At 36.2% G+C, this 20,179-nt stretch overlaps 1 protein-coding gene across 1 annotated transcript in view; it reads right to left on the minus strand.

Moving 5' to 3' along the window:
• The window catches only part of COL11A1 (collagen, type XI, alpha 1), a 220,804-nt gene extending 201,025 nt beyond the window's left edge, over positions 1-19,779 (minus strand). Inside the window, exon 1 of the mRNA XM_011935227.1 lies at positions 19,394-19,779. Coding sequence (XP_011790617.1) covers positions 19,394-19,499 — 106 coding nt within the window. The 5' untranslated portion in view covers positions 19,500-19,779. The remainder of the gene's footprint in view (positions 1-19,393) is intronic.
• Between the last annotated feature and the right edge of the window lie 400 nt (positions 19,780-20,179).

Below are 20,179 nucleotides of genomic sequence, written 5' to 3' on the forward strand. Positions count from 1 at the left end.
CACTGGAGAAAAATCATATCTTCATCATGCGTTCACTGCCACAAACTCCAAGAGCCATCTACTTGCCCACTCTCATATTTATTACTAGAATTGGAATAACTTTCAGTTTCTAAAATGTACCTTGCTGTCTTTATCTGTAGATTTTTTCCATTCCTTCCTCAATTGGTTAAGGACAGCTGACTTATTTTTCAATCCTATCAATAGAATCACCTGGAGAGTTTTTAAAACCTATGAATGCCTGGAACCCACCCCAGAGCTAATAAAGTAGAATGATTGGGTACAGACATCCATATTTTCTGAGTTTCCCAGACAAGTCTAATGTGCGGCCAGGGTTGAAACTTGGTGGCTTCAGACCTAGTCAACCTTTTGATGTAAACATAAGCATGTCTTATTCTAGGAGATTTATTCTTAGCCCTTCCAGGAGGATAATGTGACCTCTTTATATGAATCCAGTGTCCTGTATTTCCCCTTAGATCACCTTACACTATTTTGTTTGCTTGCTTAATTATGTCTTTGACTCTAGGCTATGTGTTCTCAGGCACCACATCTGTCTAAATTATGGTCATGATTTTCTTGTTACATACTCACATCAGCTAATATTTCTCTCTCTCTGTTAAGCACGGAATTTATTGTTTAACATCTGTCTCTCTTGATACACTGTGAACCCTCTGACAGTGAACATCAGTGCTATTGATATTCACTATTAAATTGCAAAGACATAGCAGCTGAAGCACAGTATATAATCAATAGAGAAATATTTAATGGATGAATAAATTAGTAGCTACAACCTGTCTCATAGTTGAAGCATTTTTTCTACCAATCTGAGACAGGAAAGGAAGAGGATTGGAAGTGACCTTTACCAAGAACTTGAAGAGGTTTCCAAGTTTGTTTGTTGCCATTGTTTGATTCAGGTGTGGCAAGAATATAGGCGTGAAGCAGTGCAGTGGCTCACACCTGTAATCCCAGCACTTTGGGAGGTTGAGGTGGGTGGATCATGAGGTCAGGAGTTCAAGTCCAGCCTGGCCAACATGGTGAAACGCTGTCTCTAATAAAAATACAAAAATTAGCCTGGCATACTGGTGCACACCTGTAATCCCAGCTACTCCAAAGGCTGAGGCAGGGGAATCTCTTGAACCTGGGAGGCGGAGGTTTCAGTGAGCCGAGATCATGCCACTGCACTCTAGCCTGGGACAGGGCAAGGCTTTGTCTCAAAAAAAAAAAAAAAAAAAGGCCTTCCTAATGTAGATACTTCCCCAACTTCTTGAGAATCACTTATTCTCACCCTGTGCCTTACATCACAGACTATATACGAGGCATACCATTATGGAACTAATAAAAATAAAATAATACAGAAGAAAGTCCTCAGCCATCTTCCACTCAGTCAAAAAACCAGTATTGCTACTATGAGCATGTGGTAGTGAGATGTAGGACTCACAAAAGAGAAAAGGACAGAAAATTGATTATTTCTTATAATTTTCCTACTACTAATATTCTGCCATATTTCAAAACCATGATGGCTCTTAAGAAAGAGCCTAAAAACTGGGACATGCTGAGCATATAAACAACAATTAATAACTAGTTTCCACAGTAAGAACTGCCCAATAACTAGCCCAAATTCAGCAGTTATTAGTTCTATGACTTTGGATAAGTTATTTACCTCTCCAAGACTTAGTTTTCTCAATTCAGCCTCATTTTGAGAATTAAATGCTATAAAGAATTTTAAACTTAGAATGGTGTCTAATACATAATACATATTCGATAAAAATATTATCTAAAATTATTGTTCCCTGAAAATGTCTACCTTTTTGAACATCTTTAATGCTTCCAATGAACACCATCCACATTTCCCTAGAGCTATAATTAAACTGATTCCTGTTATCTGCTTCCTCAGACTACCTTGGGAAGGTTCTCTGCAGTTGAGTAGAATACTAAACAGTTTTCATCTGTACATGTCCATTCAAAATCATCCATAAAAATTATGTACTTCTTAGCAATCTCTTCAGCATGTTCATATGTTATTTCAGATACAAACAACCTTGAGAGGTTTCCTGGAATTTAGCTTAAGCAACGAAATAGATCTTAAATTTATATTTTATGCTCAGCACTTCATTATCCCCTGTAGTGCAAATTGACATTAATACACTGATATCATTAGCATTTTTCTCTTTTCATTATTTTTTTCCTTGCATTGCATAGAAATTGATATACCTATAGCTTAAACACAGTAGGCCTGATATAAGCTATTTACTAAAGATTTAAAAATGTAATATTGTAGACCCTTTTCTCTGATACTATTCTTTCGTTTATTTTAGATACATATATTCCACATAACAACATGAATTATATATGAATATAAAATATTAGAAAATTAAGCACATTGACCTAAATACTCCCATATTTAAAAAGATATAGAAGTTTGTATTCAAATGATGATGTAACACAAATAATGCCAATAAAAATTACATAAACTTCTTACCCTCAGCAGAACTCTTTTTGGATGAAATTACTAGATGTTTGATTTGTAGTAGTCAACACAAGTGCAAAATTAAAGAAATGAACTAAATACATTAGTAAACTGTAAGATTATATATGAAGCCCTTACAGTTGTATAGTTTACATTAATTAGTACAGGACATGGGAAGTGTTCCATAATACTATTTAGAGTTCAATTTTCCCCAAAGGGTTCTATAATCAACTAAGATGTGTTGTCATTAATAATGCTCTGTTTATTTAATCTATTTCTCCACGTGTACACTAATATACACACAAATACTACAAATAAACAAATGTATACAAACTGAGTATTTCATATTCAAACAGTGAAGAGCACCAAACTGAGAATGACATAAGGAAGAAACATAAATCAGTAACCTGGAGTTTTAGGAATTTTCGTGTTAATTTTATCAAAACAAGCACCTAACAAGCCCATTAGTACTACCTTCTCAGAAAATAGAAATCCAATGAACAAATGTAAATGTACTTTCTTACAATTCCAGGAAAATTCCAATTTAAGACAAAACCAACTGCATAGTAAAATTCATAATTAGAAAGGTCAAGAAACATACATAGTAAAATATTCTGAAATGCAATTAATGAAAAAGTGTGATTTCCAGCAAAATCAACTGTATCAGCATCCCATTGTGGCCTGTTTATAATTCTAACCTATTTAGGGATTGGGAGAAACACAGTTGACCCTTGAACAATACTAGTTTGAAATGTATAGGTCCGGTTATCTGTGAATTTGTTTCAATACATAAATTTAAAATTTAAAAAATACTTTTGGAGATTTGTGACAATTTGAGAAACCTTCCAGATGAACAAAGTAGCCTAAAAATATCAAAAACATTAAGAAAAAGTTAAGTATGTCATGAATGCACAAAATATATGTAGATACAAGTCTTTTATGGTTTACTACCACAAAATAGAAACAAAGTATAAGAAGTCAAAATTTGTCAAATCTTATGCACACAAACACAGATCATACATGGCACCATTATACATGGCACCATTCATAGTGGAGAGAAATGTAAACAAATGTAAAGATGCAGCAATAAATCAAAACTGAGTAAGATTAACTGTAGTGCATATTGTACTACTGTAATCACTTGTTAGCCACCTCCTGTTGCTATTGTGGTGAGCTGAAATGTGGCAAGTATCTGCTTAAATATCATCTCCACATGAGCAGCGGATCTCTCTAGGAAATTGCCTATCTCTGTAAAAAGTGATCTCTCAGGGTTCTTGTGTCCTTTTCATCATGTTTAGTGCAATATTGTAAACCTTGAAAAGCACCAGGGAACCTATCTGTAGTGCCACTAATGTTTTACATACTCCCAAGAAGCAGAGAAAAGTCCCACACACACACACACATATACACACACATACACATGCACAAAGTTGAATTGTTTGATATGTACTGTAGATTGAGGTCTGTTGTGGTTCCCTGCCATTTCAAGATAAATGAGTCCAGCCTAAGGATCATTTTTTAAATAAAAAAATTTAAAAAAGAAAGAAAAGAAAGGAAATCTATGAATCTATCACTGCATCTATGCCAGTAATTTGCAAAAGTCTCACAGTTTTGCAGAGCATCTTTTTCAAAAATCTTACATTGAAAATGCAGCTTTATGTGGGTGGGGGGGGGCTATGAGAAAGCTGTTATGTAACTATGAAGTTCAATATGATTCAAGAAAGAGCGAAGTTGTTGTATGACAACTTAAAGCAAAAGCAAGGTTAAGAATCTAAAGCTGAAGAATTTAATGGCAACAAAGTGTCGTTCAATAATTTTAGAAAGATGTCTGGCTTTAAAAATGTCAAGATAACAGGAGAAGTAGCTTTCATTGATGAACAGGCAGCGAACCATTTCCCAGATACCACTAAGAATACCACTGAGGAGAAAAGATACCTGCCTGAACAGGTTTTTTCATGCATATGAAACAGCCCTATTCTGGGGGAAAAAAAATTCCACAAAGGATATTTACTAGGAAGGAAGAAGAGCGAGCACCAAGATTTAAGGTAAGAAGAAATAGGCTAATTCTACTGCTGTGCAAATTCAGTCAGGTTTATGAGGAGGGCAGCCCTTATCTATAAAGTTGCTAACTCCAAGCCTTGAAAGGAAAAGATAAACATCAACACCTGTCTTTCAGTAGTACAACAAGAAGGCTTGGACAAGAACTCTTTTTCTGGAGTGGTTCCATCAATATTTTGTCCTTGAAGTCGGAAAATATATTGCCAGTAAGAAACTGCCTTTTAAAGTTCTTTTGATATTGGACAATGCCCCTGGCCACCCATAACCCCATGAATTCAGTGACAAAGGTGTCTAAGCGGCCTACTTGTCCACAAATAGATCTCTAATTCAACCTCTGTGTCACAGGGTAATAAGGATCTTTAAGGCTCACTCACATGGTACTCTATAGAAAGCACTGTCAAAGCTTTGAAAGAGAACCCTGATAGAAAGAACATCATGGAAGTCTGGAAGGGTTACACCATTGAAGATGTCATCATTGTTATAGAGAAAGCCTTGAAAGCCATCAAGCCTGAAATAATAAATTCCTCCTGAAGAAAATTGTGGCCATATGTTATCCATGGCTTCACAGGATTTGCAGCAGAGCAATTCAAGGAAATCAGGAAAGAGATTGTGGACTTGGAAAAAAAAAAAAATGTGGAGGTGTGGGGGTAAAGGGTTTCAAGGTATGGATCTTGGAAAAATTCAAGAGCTAATAGACACCATACAGGAGTAATTAGCAGAAGACAACTTGATAAGGATGAATGTTTCCAAACCAGTGTCAGAAGATGGGGAAGAAATAGAAGAAGCAGTGTCAGAAAACAAATTGATATTAGACAATCTGGCAGAAGTGGTCTGATTATTGAAGATTTCTTTTGGCTTCTTTTATCACATAGACCCTTCTATGATATGGTCACCAAAATTAAAGAAAACAGTGGAAGAAGGATTGGTATCATATGAAAACTTTTTTTAGAGATATGAAAAAGCAAAAAGTCAGGCAGCAATTTCAATGTATGTCCCTAAAGTTACACTGGTGTGTCTGCATCTCCTGCCTCCCCTTCCACTTCTTCTGCCTCTGCCATCCCTGAGACAAGATCAGCCCCTTGTCTTCCTCCTCCTCCTCAACATGAAGATGATGATGATAATAATGAAAATCTTTATGATGATTCACTTATATTTAATGAATATTAAATACATTTTCTCATCCTTATGTTTCTTAAGAACATTTCCTTTTTTCTACTTTATTATAAGAATACAGCATAAAAATATATATATATATATATCACAAAATGTGTATTAATCAACTGTTTATTTCGTCAGTAAGGCTTCCTGTGAATGGTAGGCATTAGTAATTAAGTCTTGGGGGAGTCAAAAGTTATACATGGATTTTCAATGCACAGGTGGTTGGCTCCTCTTACCCTCATGCTGGTCAAGAGTCAACTCTACATAAAATACAGGATTCTGAATTTATCTTTGATTAAGAGCAATACTAATTTCTAGGTAGTCATCAGCATGATTCTCTTAAACCAACAAAACAAAGTACAAAATGCCATTACCATTTCTACACAGCTGTCATTTCTCAGAACACCTGAATTAATACACACAGTGTCCATCAAATAAGAAAAAATGCTTTACTGTCTAGAATTTGGCTCTCATATTGACTATGCACATCTGTGTAAAATGGAATAACAAACTATGGGAATTATTGGATATAGATGGCCTAGATGCTGCTAACATCTGAAAGCTTAAATAATTTAAGGCAACATTTATATTCCAAAATTATCTAATTTCATATTTTACATAGAAAATTAACACAAACTCAGTATTATTAAATGCACCATTATTTTCTATACATGAAAAAAATATTTGATTAGTACCAGGGGAAAAATGAATCAGGAAAAGATTATAGGGATGGTTGCAAAGGCCTGGAAAATAATATCAAATAAAAAGAACAAGCAAGTCCTCAATAAGAAAATGATATTTGGGCAAAGTCTAGAAAGTCATAGGAAGCTCCTCTATCCCGCTATTTTTGCAGAATAAGATTCTAAGCAAAAGGAAAAACAAGTGCAAAGAACTCAAGACAATAGTTGGCCCAGAATGTTGAAGGAAATGCAAGGAGACAAATATGTCTCCAACAAAGGGATCTTTTTTCAAAAAATTCTCCCCCATACCCACTTCCTAATATTTTGGCTCTCTTTTCTGCTCAGGTCCCTTCATTTGTACATTGGATATTTTCTCATGTAAATCTGTGTAGCAGAAAATATTGTTCAGTTTGGATAGACAGCATGGAGAATTAACCAAAAAAAGATAGCTGAAATTCAGATTGAAGAAATTTAGTTCTGTGTAAAGTTATTTTAAACTCTGTATTATATAAAAGCCAATGTGAATATGTATGTACTCGATGTGAATATGTGAATAGTGCTATAAAAAAGATTGATGGCATGGACAAAAAAAGAAGAATGGAAGAGATGTGGTCAGAGAAGTAAAAGTGAGAGTACATTGAGAACAGGCTGCGTAGGTCTTGTGGAATGTTCAGGGAGACTAGATTTTATTCTAAATGAGATTTAAAAACCATTGAAAGGGTAGGGGGAGAAGGATGATTAGAATCAACTTTTTTTTTTTAGAGCAATTTTAGGTTTATAGAAAATTGAGAGGAAGGTGCAGAGATCTTCCATTCAGTCTATGTTTTCAGACCACTGGGGATGCTGTGTTGAGAATAAAGTTTAGGCGCACTGGAGTAGGATCAGGCGGCAGTGGGGAACAAACTGCAATTTTCCAGATATAAAATGTTGCTTTCTTAGACTGAGACAGAAAGTATGGGTCAGATTCTACATATATTCTGAAAGTGGAGCAGATAGGAGTTGCTGATAGGTAGAAAAGGAGATAAGAGAGAAAATGAGTCAAAGCTAACTTCAAGATTTGTAGTTGGAACATCATGATTGATTGGGTTGCCATTAAGTGAGATGGAGAAGACTATGAGAAGAACAGGTTTTAGGAGAGGAGTTCTGCAATTCAGTTTTGGGTGTACTAAGTGTGAGATAACTTAATAAATACTGTTAGAAATCACTGAGTATCATTGAGTAGGCAGTCAAGTATGCAAGTCTGAAGTTCAGGGTAAAGCAGGATAGAAATAAAACTTTAGGAGTTGACAGCCTACCAATTGTACCAGAGCTACAATTAATTAATCAATGACATGATTACTTTAAAATTCTGTTTGAATAATTTCCACTCGAAGAGACCTTTCACACTTAAAACAATGCTGACAATAAACAATTGGTACTCTCAAATAATCAAAATAGAGATCATGACTTCACATATTAATCCTAAGAAACAAAAATCATTATTTGCCATTTTTGTTCTAAAAGCTGTTATACTTTGGGTAATAACAAGGACAGTCATGTAGGGTTTAGAAATGCTAAGTGATGTTTTTGTCTTATAGCAGATTTTACTTTAACATTTCTTTCATACTCCCTTATAGAAGTGGAAGTTTAGTTATATATTTGGCAAGACTACATGACCATAGCTCCATATAAAGTGTGACTTAAATGTACTCCTTACTGTTGAGAACCCCAGGTGACTTTACAGTGGGGCTAGCTATTCCAGAAAAAACAGCATGACCCCAGTTCACTGACTGTCAGAGGATCCAATGGTAGCAATCAACTGGGACAACCAAGTTGTGGGTAGATATCAAAGCATGCACTGACCCTGCTAATTTGGCAGTTTACTTGTACTTTTCAATTAGTGGCATGTTTCCACGCTATGCGGAAAAATCTATCCTTAGGATCTTATGTTATATGTCCCCTGCCTCCTTCCCCAGCATCATCTCACGTTTTACCCCCACTGCTGCTTCTCCAGACACATTGCCATTTTTCAAGTCCTTTCTTCAAGTCCCTTATGGTGTCATTCTCCCTTCACAAAGGCCTTCACATCACTTCCCGGAATGCTCTTTCCTCTTCACTTTAGTTAATTATTCAATGCTCAACTGGTACTTTCTCAGGGAAGCTTTCTTTGACCTTACTGAACTTCTCTTCTGTATTCTCCAGGAACCATACACCTCTCCTTCAAAGCATCTAGCATAGCTGTAGTTTTATATTTACTTGTGCCACTATTTGATTAATTACTGTCTCCTCAAGTAGACCATAATCACTCTGAGGTAGGTTTGTAACTATCTTTGCCCACCAACTGCCTTTAGCTTATAATGAGCTTTTAACCTATACTTGTTGAATATGCAATGAAATGAATGAATTAGTTTAGAATTTAGGAAGAGCATTTAATAGGTATTAACAGATATTTGTTGAATAAGTAAATGGATGATTGCATGTATTAATTAGCTTTTCACTCCAATAGAATAGAGATAATTATACTGTCTGTGTAGCCACAGCACTTAACACTGTGATTAACACAGAAGATAGTCATTTAACTTTTATGGTTATCGAACAGCCTCAATCCTGAACATTTTTATATCATAAAAGCTTGACCTGAAAATGGAAAGCAAAGATAGCATCACAACTCAGAGTATGGTGAAGAAAAGAAAACAAACTAGTTGAGAGTGTGATATTTTTAAAGTATAGCATTTCTAATTTACAAATAACCAAGGCTGTTAAAAAAAGATGTATTATAAAACTAAAATTATACTTCCAATATAACTGCTTGGCTTTAATGCTGAGAAGAACAATATTTATTGGCATTTAGTTTATTACATTCTCTGGGGAGAATGATGAAAAGAAAGCATTTTCTACATTGTAATTAGTTGATTTCCTCAATTCAGTTACTGCAGAGCCACTACTGTTTAGCAACAGCATATTTATCAAATAATTTGCACATTATGATGAACAACCTTTCACTTGACTTCCAGTGCCTAGTTATACAAGCCAGACACATTTCTATTTATGTATATGTTTGTTTCCTATTAGACGGTTTGTAAACCCCCGCTTCTGCATCAACATTGTCTGTGAAACTTCATAAACCATCTATGCTTGGATGTCATAAAAAACTATTTCATCAAAATCCCCAGCATTAGGATTGGAAATAATTGTGATACTAAGCCATGGACCCTTGTCCTCTTGACTTTGTTGAAAATATCTTGCTTATGAGTTCATTCATTCAACAGATATTTATTGGCTATCTATTTTGCTCCAGATATGGTGACAGATGCCAGAATGATTTGCATCGGTGAAAAAGATGTATTTCCTGCTTTCTTTATGCCATCAAAAATATTTTTAGATAAGTATTTGAGTTTTGGGTAAGTATAGTGTGCTTTATAATGTTATGCCAGGCTAACTAACCCAATTTGCGATGATTGAAGAAAGTTATTTCTAGAGGAGATAATATCTAAATCTCAAGCAAAGATAATTTTTACTTTTAGAAATAACAAAGTGGGAGAGTGCTTAGGGTAGAGGTCATAAGTTGTCTTGGAGGCAAAATAGAGACTTATAGTCTCAGCAAATCACAATAATATCAGCAGAAATTAGTTCAAGATAATTCTGTAGACATGGAGAGTAGGTGATACACATAACTATATATCACATCTCAGGTGGTTAGGTTATGGACAATCAAGTCATTAGCAATGTCAACAACGTCCTCACTTCATTCAACAAAGTTTTATCAAATGCCTACTATGTGATAGATTCTGTTCTAGATGCTTTGAACACATGAAATAAAGCAGATAAATATACCTATACCAGTGATTTTAGTGTAACTAAAATATACCATGGATAGCAATATAGTATAAAAACTATGTAACTATATTCCAAAAGAATTTTACGACTATTGTTTATTAATCTTATTAAGCACTTCAAAGCTCTATATGTTTCCTGTTTGAGATGGTACTTCATAATACAATAATTCCAATATATGTAAAATATATAATTTACTTCCTAACTTGAAGAATGAGTTTATTGAAATAATCATAAAGTACTTTATACACACATGCACATACATCCACACACATCCATATATATATACACACATATATACATACATACACATATACACATATATACATATATATGTACATATATATGGATAAACCTCTATTTCTAATAGTTTATAAGCAAAGTCAGACAACTAATCCCCAGTAGCATACCAATGTGAGATGAAAGATTCAATAATGAATATATGAGAGGACTATTTCCAATTATCAATTTTACAGATTGATATTATTCTCAGATTAAACTTTCTTGCTCACTAGTAGAAAAGTAAAATGATTATTTGTGCTACTGTCAATACCACTTCATATCTTAAGGTATTAACAAAACAAAGTTTTGGAGGTAATACAGTCAGTCTGTAGCAAAAAATATTCAGAGGCATCTTTGGAGAAAATGCAAAACTGTTTTCCATATGAAAAAGCTAGAGGTAAATTGCAATTTATTTACTTTTAGAAAATGAATTTAAAAAGGAGGAGTCGCTGGGTGCGGTGGCTCAAGCCTGTAATCCCAGCACTTTGGGAGGCTGAGACGGGCGGATCACGAGGTCAGGAGATCGAGACCATCGTGGCTAACACAGTGAAACTCCGTCTCTACTAAAAAGTACAAAAAACTAGCCAGGCGAGGTGGCGGGCGCCTGTAGTCCCAGCTACTCGGGAGGCTGAGGCAGGAGAATGGCGTAAACCCGGGAGGCGGAGCTTGCCGTGAGCTGAGATCCGGCCACTGCACTCCAGCCTGGGCGACAGAGCGAGACTCCGTCTCAAAAAAAAAAAAAAAAAGGAGGAGTCACTACTAACAGCATAATCTGAAGAGGTCCTGAGGAGGTCCTCAAATTTTCAGTTCACACCATTCCAAGCTAACCCAATTTTAATCTTGTTCCAATCTTCTGGGTAAAAAAAGAATATAATTAACCTAAATAGTTACTATATCAATGTTGTGTATTTTGTTACCATGGTAAACACCGGGGACACAAATAAAACTAGATCACAGTCACTACCCACCCAGGAACTCCTAGAAGAAGACTGACATATAAATGAGTAATTTTTAAAATCATGATGTTACATTCTCTCAGTTGATTACGCTCCAAAAAAGCTTTTGGATAATCAAGTCTGACATTTTTATGCTGAAGACAGTAAGAAAACTCCCGTACATCAATCCCCAAAAGCAGAATAAGGCCTGACGATCCTTGCAATGGATCCTGATCAGGACAAGCAATGATCTATAAGAGTTCTTTTACTTAATGAAACCAAGCCAACCACAACTGGAACCTTAAATACTAACAGATGCATCTGTCAGCTTCTCCTTAAGTTAGTCAAAGGAACAAAAGTAATATTTAATGGCTCCCAGAAACTCTCTTTTCAGTCCTCCACTACCACTGAGGCTTAGGTTTGTCCATAAAATGGTAAGAGTAATATGATCTCCACCACCGAACTTAAGTGCAGGCTAAAGAGTTATCTGGATTCTGACATCACCTTTTATCAGAACCTCTTTATATTTCTCCTTGAAGGCAGTCAAGTTATTCACCCAATGACCTGATATTTTCTGGGGTTTAGCTGCATGATGTGTACATTAATATTAGGCCCCAGGGCACCATAATCATAAGACAAGTCTAGGAGGCTGTGTAGAAGCATTAGAACACCCAACAAAATAAATATGGACAAGCGGTCAAAAGCAAGGGCCCTGGAGAAAGCTTGGCAGCATTCAAATTCTGGGCCTACTACTTACTAGCTGTGTGACTTTAGGCAAAATCTTTCACTTCTCTGTTTTTCAGTTATCTCATGAGTAAAATCAGTATTTTGATATCAGTTTACTTCCAGGAAAACTGTCGCAATTCAATAAGATTCTCTATGAAAGTGCATATGGTAGAATCTTGCACATACTGAGCATGCATTCGGTATTAGGGCTCACTATTATATCCACCTCGATATATAAGGGAAAGTTTTCTGGAGCTATGATATTTTACTTAAATTTTGAAGTATAAAGTAGGAGAAGGTGTTTGCTGATGGAAGAGAATGAGATAGACATTCCAGGAAGAGTGTTCAAAGATAGGGGAGAATACAGGCAAGAGGTTTAACATCACTAAGTACAAGGTAAATAGAAGTGGGCTTGGGGAGGTGGGAAATGGCTGGTCATAGGCTTGGACATAAAGATAGGCCACATCTCAAAGGGCATTCTAAGCCACTTAGCCAACAAACTTATCCTAAAAGCCAGTGAAATACTGTGAAGGTTCATTTGCTTTCAAAAAGAAGAGTGACAGTAAGTAGTAGGTTGAACTCCACTCTTAGACTCTAAGGACAGAAGTAAAGAAAGACAGACACCACTTTAGTATTTGTGTTTTTTCTTTCTCTGCAGAGCTATCTAAGAGCACCAAGTATGAAAATGTTCTCATTCGCCAACTACTGCTCTTTCTGGCAGTCATCCTTTCAGGAAGTCTATGGGAAAATCTGAGTGAGGAAGGAAAGCCAACTACCTCACACAATCTAAGGTTCACTCCTTTAAGCCCGGATGTCAGTTTACCAGTCAAACAGAGGAAGGAAGCTTCCCTTGATACTCTATGCGCTCAAGTTCTATGAATAGGGACCTTCATTTGCCTATACAGTACAGAGCCATTCAAGAGCAATTAAATTTGGTTAAAATAAGAAAGAAATGCTTTTTAAGAAAAAAAAAAGGTTTGAGGGGATTGCAAAAGTTGATTGTGCTAAAGCACTTTTACACAGGTTTGTTTTAGTTCTCAATTGTCAAGTCGTATTTAAGCTGGTCTCTTACTCTGAAATATGATAACCTTTCCTTTCTCTGAGTTCTTTCTCCTAAATTAATAGCACTGTCTCTAATTCCATGCGCAGCAAGCAAAGAGTTTATTTTACCAGATAACAGTAGGTCTGGTGATCAGCCAATGTCTAAAGAACCACTAGCCAAGTCAGTAGTAGGCCAAAGACTGCAACTGATAAATAGATATTACTCACTAAATCACTTTTAAATTGTCTTTCATCTTTGCTACGAGCTAGTATTATTCATGTTGAGTTCTGACACAACTGAACGTATAAAAGATACACTTACCTATATCAATAAAACCATACTAGGGTTTTGAAGGAAGGAGAAAGAAATACATTAGATGCATTCTAAAACAGAAAGTATTTTAAAATGGAAAAAAAAAAAAAAACCTTTAGGTTTTGAATTAAATTGCAAGATAATTTAGAAGGAATATGTTCTCATGTAGAAAGTGCATTAAAGTATACTAAAAGTTACACTGAAAACTGCATTTAAAGTTGACTCTTTAGTGAAAGAACTTAGGGAACACTGCAACTTTTTATAACATCTACGTATCTCTCTCTTCTTTGCTAAGGAACAAAACTTGAATGGTCAAAAAAGAAAAAGTTTGGTTTCCTCTCTCACCACTCCCGACTCAGGTCACATTTCCCCAGTATTACCTGAGGGAAGTGAAGGAGTAAAAGTAGAAATGCTGCCCAATGCTCAGTCCCCACTTGCGTTTGCCTTGAATTTCTAATGATTAGGCCAACCATGCTTAATTACTTCTCCAAAGGTAAGGAGAAAATAAAAGTATATTTAATGAAATTCTGGCTTTTAAATACCTAAACATAATCATTAAAAATCATGTACAATGATGGAGATGTCTCAGCATTTTTTAAACTCTATATTTATATAAATTGGTATAGTTACTTGTGAGTATAAAAACTCTTGATAAATGCTTTCACAGTATAATCTTCAGGACCCTACGGTTTTTATTGCTTTTCCCTAAAGACAGAAAAGACTCTTAATTTGGTAGGAATACTAGTTGAAGATTGAACTTCTAGAAGTAAATGTTGAGATCGAAAATCGAATTTTTCTTCCCTTACACCCCTGCCATTTCACATATGGTAATTAAATTTGTAATAGTCGTTGACAACACAACAGATATCATGGTCGCCTATTAAGAGTGAGTACTTCCTATAAATTAACTGCCCATTTATGCCTAAGCTAAAAGGTACTTACAGTAATTTCAGATGCTTTGACAATCCAAAATAAAAACCTTAATTAGAATTTGCACTACTATGTTCTCTCATGTTTTTTTCTAAAGTTTGCCACTTGTTTTTTAATCTGTTAACACACAAGTGTGTCATAATGATTACCTGACATTAATAAAAGCCATATTATATATATAAAATATGTCATCCAATCAATTAAAATTAACATGAAAATATCAGAAATTTGCCATTTTTTATAATTTTCTTAGCTTCTTAGAAATTCAAACTTGGACCTAGTCTTCCATTAACAACTTTAGAGAGCACACAAAACTGTGTTCTTAACACAGCAATGAATAGAGTATTACGCCTTCTACTCTGATGCAGATAATCTTATAAAATCACATAGTTAGGAATACAAATGATCAAAAATTACCTTTCTTCAAAAGTAGTAAATAGAGTATTTTTAAAATGCATTCCGTAACTATGTTCTATTTAAATTTCTTTATATAAGGCATTTTCACTATATCTACCTTTTCACTAATCTAAACTCTAGCACATATACAGTCTAGTAATTTCAGACTTTTGGAAATAAATATAGCAATAGTGTATCGAATTCTTTCTCTTTTACTGCCTTGCAATTTCACATATGGTTATTAAATTTGTAATAGTTGTTGATTGCACAACAGATATCATGGTAGTCCATTAAGAGTGAGTATTTCCTATAAACTGTCAATTTATTCTTGAGCTAAAAGGTACTTATGTTAATTTCAGGTGTTTTGACAATCCAAAATAAAACTTTAATTAGAATTTGCACTACTAAGCTCTCTCCTCTCATTTCATCGTTTCAGACTTCTATTATTTAAAATTCTTTTGATCACTATTACAGGTCTTCAATCTGCTCAGAAAAACTTTAAATATTACAAGAATATTTTTTATGAGGAAGAGTATTCAGCTGATAACATTTTATGCCTTAGTCTCTTCATTTATTGAGAAGGTAAGATTGATCAACAATTTCTATAATTTCTAGTGCTAGCATTCTCTTTTAAAAATCTTATCTAAACACCCTTTTTTTTTAACCTTTTAAAAATTCAGCTTTGTATTACACAGAGACTCCCAACCAAACTTGATTTGAATCCTTGTTATCATGAAATAGGCAGCATCTTACTACATAAATCAGAGTGAAGAGAATTTATCCCAGGTAAAAGCCAATTTTTAGAAAAGAAAGGTGACTATACATTTTTCTTAGCTAGAAATCCAACCCATAAATTTGAAAAGAGGAGATTTTGCTTTGCTGTATTTTAGGAATAACTTGAATAACCATGTGATTCTTCTATTTTAGTCACAAATTAAAGAAAATAAAAAACTTAAAAAAATTAACAAAATTTTAAGCAATTACGTTATGTAAATACATTTCTCACTTTGCTAATGCATAACTTTGTTTAAAACTATACAATTACCTTTTAGAGAATAACTTCTATAAAATATCACCTCAGTTAAGTATTAATTATGAAGCAAATTGTCACTTTAAAATATTAAGAAACTTAATTTCAAAACTAATGGACAATTAGGTAAAAGAATCTGTGCCACCTAAACTGAGGCTATGTGTGTAAAGCATGCAGAAAAGTGTTTCTCTTTATTCTATGTTATTTCTCTATTATAGTCCTGATCAATTTTGATTTTAAAAAACAAATGGAAAGACATAATATTAATAAGTTTAGCAAACACTGCATTTCTTATCAGAAGCATATCTGAGTTTCTGATTTCTGATTAAGGAAACAAATGGACAAATTTGATCTCTTTGCAAGGTTGGATTAGCACATACTCTGGAAGCCAGGACCATTTCACCTGCTGATCCCGGGCACTCAAAACAACACTTCTACAGGACTCACTATCGATTCCTGACAAGCTTTCAAAGTTCCAAGTTTGATCAGTCTTTTACAAGATACAGTATTGGCTTAACCGTCAAAGGTTAAATGTAATTTTAGTTAGTAAAAACTGATTCAATTAGATTTTTTGTTAGTACTTGATTATAGCTAAGTCTAACTCTTACTTAAAACCCTTACATAAACTCATCTATCTTAACATAATCAAAGTGTGGTCACTATGAATTCCAGGTAAACCCCACCTCTTGCGAATAGTAAGTAGTGAACTAACTGCCAAAGAATATCAATAAATCACTGAGATACATCACTTATTTTAACAATAAATATATATGAAACATAAAATTGAAGTTAATGTAAATAAATATTTATACAAATCACACTTAACCTTGTTGTTCTAAATGACAGCAAAAATTGATTTTTAATGAGTATAATAAATATTTCCAAGTTATACGTTGATTTTTCAAAGAAAATAATATGACTAGGTATGAAGTCATAAATTTTCTTTAATTCATTCACTTCCAAGAAACTTTCTCTATATTATTTTCTCTAGAGTCTAACTTTGTTTTGAACTCAGATGTTTTAAGGCTTTAATGTTTTAATTTTATATAAAAGTAGGATCTGCTTTAAATTATCTTTGTACTTAATATCCAAACCTTATCACTGTACCTCAGTGATATCGATGTCATAGTATGATGTTGGGATATTATATCTTTATTTAGAAACTGGTATAAAATCTTACTTCTTACTTCAACCACAAATCTAAAGGCTACTCTCAGAACTGGACACTGTGTTTATTTTTCCCTTGTGTGGTGATTCAGGCTTTGTAGCCAATGTTTTCTTTTTAAGCATTAATATACTAGTATTCCCTTTTTGAAGTTAATTTGGGGGTAAGAATGCCTACAAAATTGGGTTTATGTTAACATGTGGCCTCCCAGGAGCAATGAGCACCAAACAGCTTGATAAAATACCTTCCAAAATTTTACAATATAAATATCTAAACTATCACATAACTTTCAGGGCATTTCATCAAGAAGAAATCCAACAAAATCTAATCCTTATGCTTTGCTATTTCTATCATTACTTGGTTTTATAAAAATAGGGAAAGTGGTTTTCCCATCATTTATTTGATGTGGTACTGGGATGCTATTTAAAAGTGTTTCAGGTTTGTTGCTAGACTGAAAATAGAAAATGTATTCATTAAAAGTACAGAGATTTGATTTTTTAAAATATCCATCGATCTTTACAGAAAGGCTCAATGTAGTAAATAAAAATAAATATCTTCAGTAAAATAATCCCTGAATTCATGCAAAAGCCTCTCTTGGAGCTTGTATTTCATTCATCACCAAAGAAATTCTCAATTTCTATAATTTTAAACAAATAGCTGTCATTACATTATTCTCATTTACATGCGTATGTAACATGCTGAAAAAGAAATGGTATATCCATTTTTCCTTTATCAAGGGTCCTTTTTCACTACTACTGTAGTTAAGAAGGACTCACAGAGGTCTCATGTCCCATGGTAGATGCAGGAATTCTAAATAATAAACAAAACCAGCAGAGGGCAGAACTGCTGACAGAATTGCCCAATCCAACCGGTGACCAGGTACTAAAAGTAAAAGACAAACTTTTTGATGGATTTCACTTTCAAAGACTCTCTTATCTATCCGTGAAAATATGGAAATGAATGAATCAACATAATTAATCAACATAATAAATCCTTTCAATATTCAAATATAGTCCTAATGGGAATTTCACTGTATTTACCAAGAAAAATCACCCGGGGGAATAATTTAGCGCAGCCTGCTACTTGGGAAGCTGCAAGTCACTAAGCGTGTGGAAGGAATAACCTGGTCGCAGAGATCGGCCTCCGGGAGGGCAGACTCCCATTAGGGAGAGCTCAGATCTTGGCATCTAGACCCAAGGCCAGACTCAGGTTTCTGCTAAAGCCTACGCATTTGGGCTTGACCATTTTTATCTCCCTTGACCCATCCTCGTCACCCTCCTTCCTATCCCCCAGCTTCTTTCTGCACTCCTCACAAAGCTTGCTTTCTACTCTAAACTGCCTGGGCTCCCTGAGCTCCAAAGGCGTTCGCCTGCCAGCCGATTCTAAGGCACCTAACGGACCGCTCCAGCCAGATGCCTTTTCAGGAAAGGGCGGGGGAAAGAGGGAGGGAGAAGGCGGAGGGGAGGAGTGAAGTCGCTCTCCCTCCGTGGGTACTGACAGGGCTGCAGACTTCCGAGCAGGTCTGGCCATTGAATATTTGTTGGTGCCACGTAGGAACTTTTCCTTACCTCTCTCCTCCCACCCCACACACACCCCCTCCCCTTCCCTCCCAATCCCCAGTCCTCCGCCCCCACCCCATTTGCTTGACGACTTTCATCATTCTCCAAGAGAACTGCACGTCCAACCTGCAAGAAGAAGCGGAGGGGTGGGGTGGAGGAGTCACTGAAATTCAGGGGAAAGTGTTCTCCCTATCTTCAACCTATTCCTAATAATCTGCCAATTTTTGTCCACTTAAAATAGATTGACCCTCCCGCGCCCCCCAAACACACACAGTGTTCCTAATCTTCTAGATTCACCCCTCTGGTTTCTCTTATATCCCCAAAACTAAAACAGCCTGCTTCTCACTTTGTTACAGACAAAGAACTTTATCAAGGTTCATTTTATACCCTTTATATTTTCTCCTCAGCTCACCCTTAAAAAGATATTCCCATTAGTTAGAATCTGAAGAAACCAGATGTGTTGCAAGGGCAGTCTAAAGACTGTGCCTCAGACAAAAGCTTTGTATAACTGCCCTTGTGTTCAAGGTAACATTTTTCCTCTTTTCAAAGAGACTGAAAAGTGGTGAAGGGCATTTTCAGCAGGCTCTCCGCCTGACAGATCTTTTTTCCTGCTACCTACCTCCTCTCCCTTTATTGTCCCGCCTACTACATCCATCTCTTTCTCCAGTTTCCAATTCCAACCTGGTAGCAGCTACAATCTGGATTTTATTTTAGGGAATTGCTTTTTTTTTTTTTTTTTTTTCTTTCTTGAAGAGCAGGGAGGAAGGGTAAAGGGGTGGGGGGAGGGGCGCAGGAGTAAGACCCACGGCAATCTCCCACCTCCCCAAATCCATTTTTTCTTACCTCCTCTGACCTCTCTAGCTTGGAAGAGGAAAGTCAATGCGAGGGTTGTTACGGTGAAATCCCAGAGCCACCGTTTCGTTTTCCACCTAGAGGACCACGGCTCCATCTCCGAGCCCCGCACTCACAACTGTGAACTCAACCCACGAAATTGCGACTGCAGACCAACTTCGTCCTTTCCAAGGTATCGCCGGGGATGTTTGCTACACAGCCATTGGGGAGGGAGAGGGGGAAAAAGTCAAAGGGCTTTTTCTTCTAAATTTGATGGTTTGATTTCTTCGTGTCTCTACCCCCTTCCTCTCCCTCTGAGTTGGCCCCGCCGGCCGGGACCCTCCGATCCTTCCTCTGCCGGGCCCTGCCTTCAGAATGAAGGCAGATGAGGGGCTTCCACCAACAAGCTGAGAGTACTGTGTGCCCCTAAAGGCTTCATGCCGTCAGTGGGCTGGACGAGCGGCTCCGGGCAGCCCCCTCCTCCGCCCACTCCCCTCCCTGCTCCCGGCTCCCCCACCCAGGGCGAAACTGACAAGCAGGCTGAGGGTCAGACCCAATCACACGCCTCTGGGGCGGCCCCAAACCCGCCCTCGCCTCCCTCAGCCCAAGAATGAGGACTCCCGGCAGGCCCAGCCCACCAGCCACCCCCCATCTCCCTACTCCTCTCCTCCCTCCTCGCCTACCAAATCCCCGAGAAAAAATGGGAGGGAGTTACGCGGGACGCGTGCTTGGCTCCAGCACTTTGGGAATGAAAGGAATTGCAGGAGAGCCCCGGAGCACACGGAGTTTTCAAGGAGC

Source organism: Colobus angolensis, unplaced genomic scaffold (assembly GCF_000951035.1).
Source record: "Colobus angolensis palliatus isolate OR3802 unplaced genomic scaffold, Cang.pa_1.0 Scaffold141, whole genome shotgun sequence".
NCBI lineage: Eukaryota > Metazoa > Chordata > Mammalia > Primates > Cercopithecidae > Colobus > Colobus angolensis.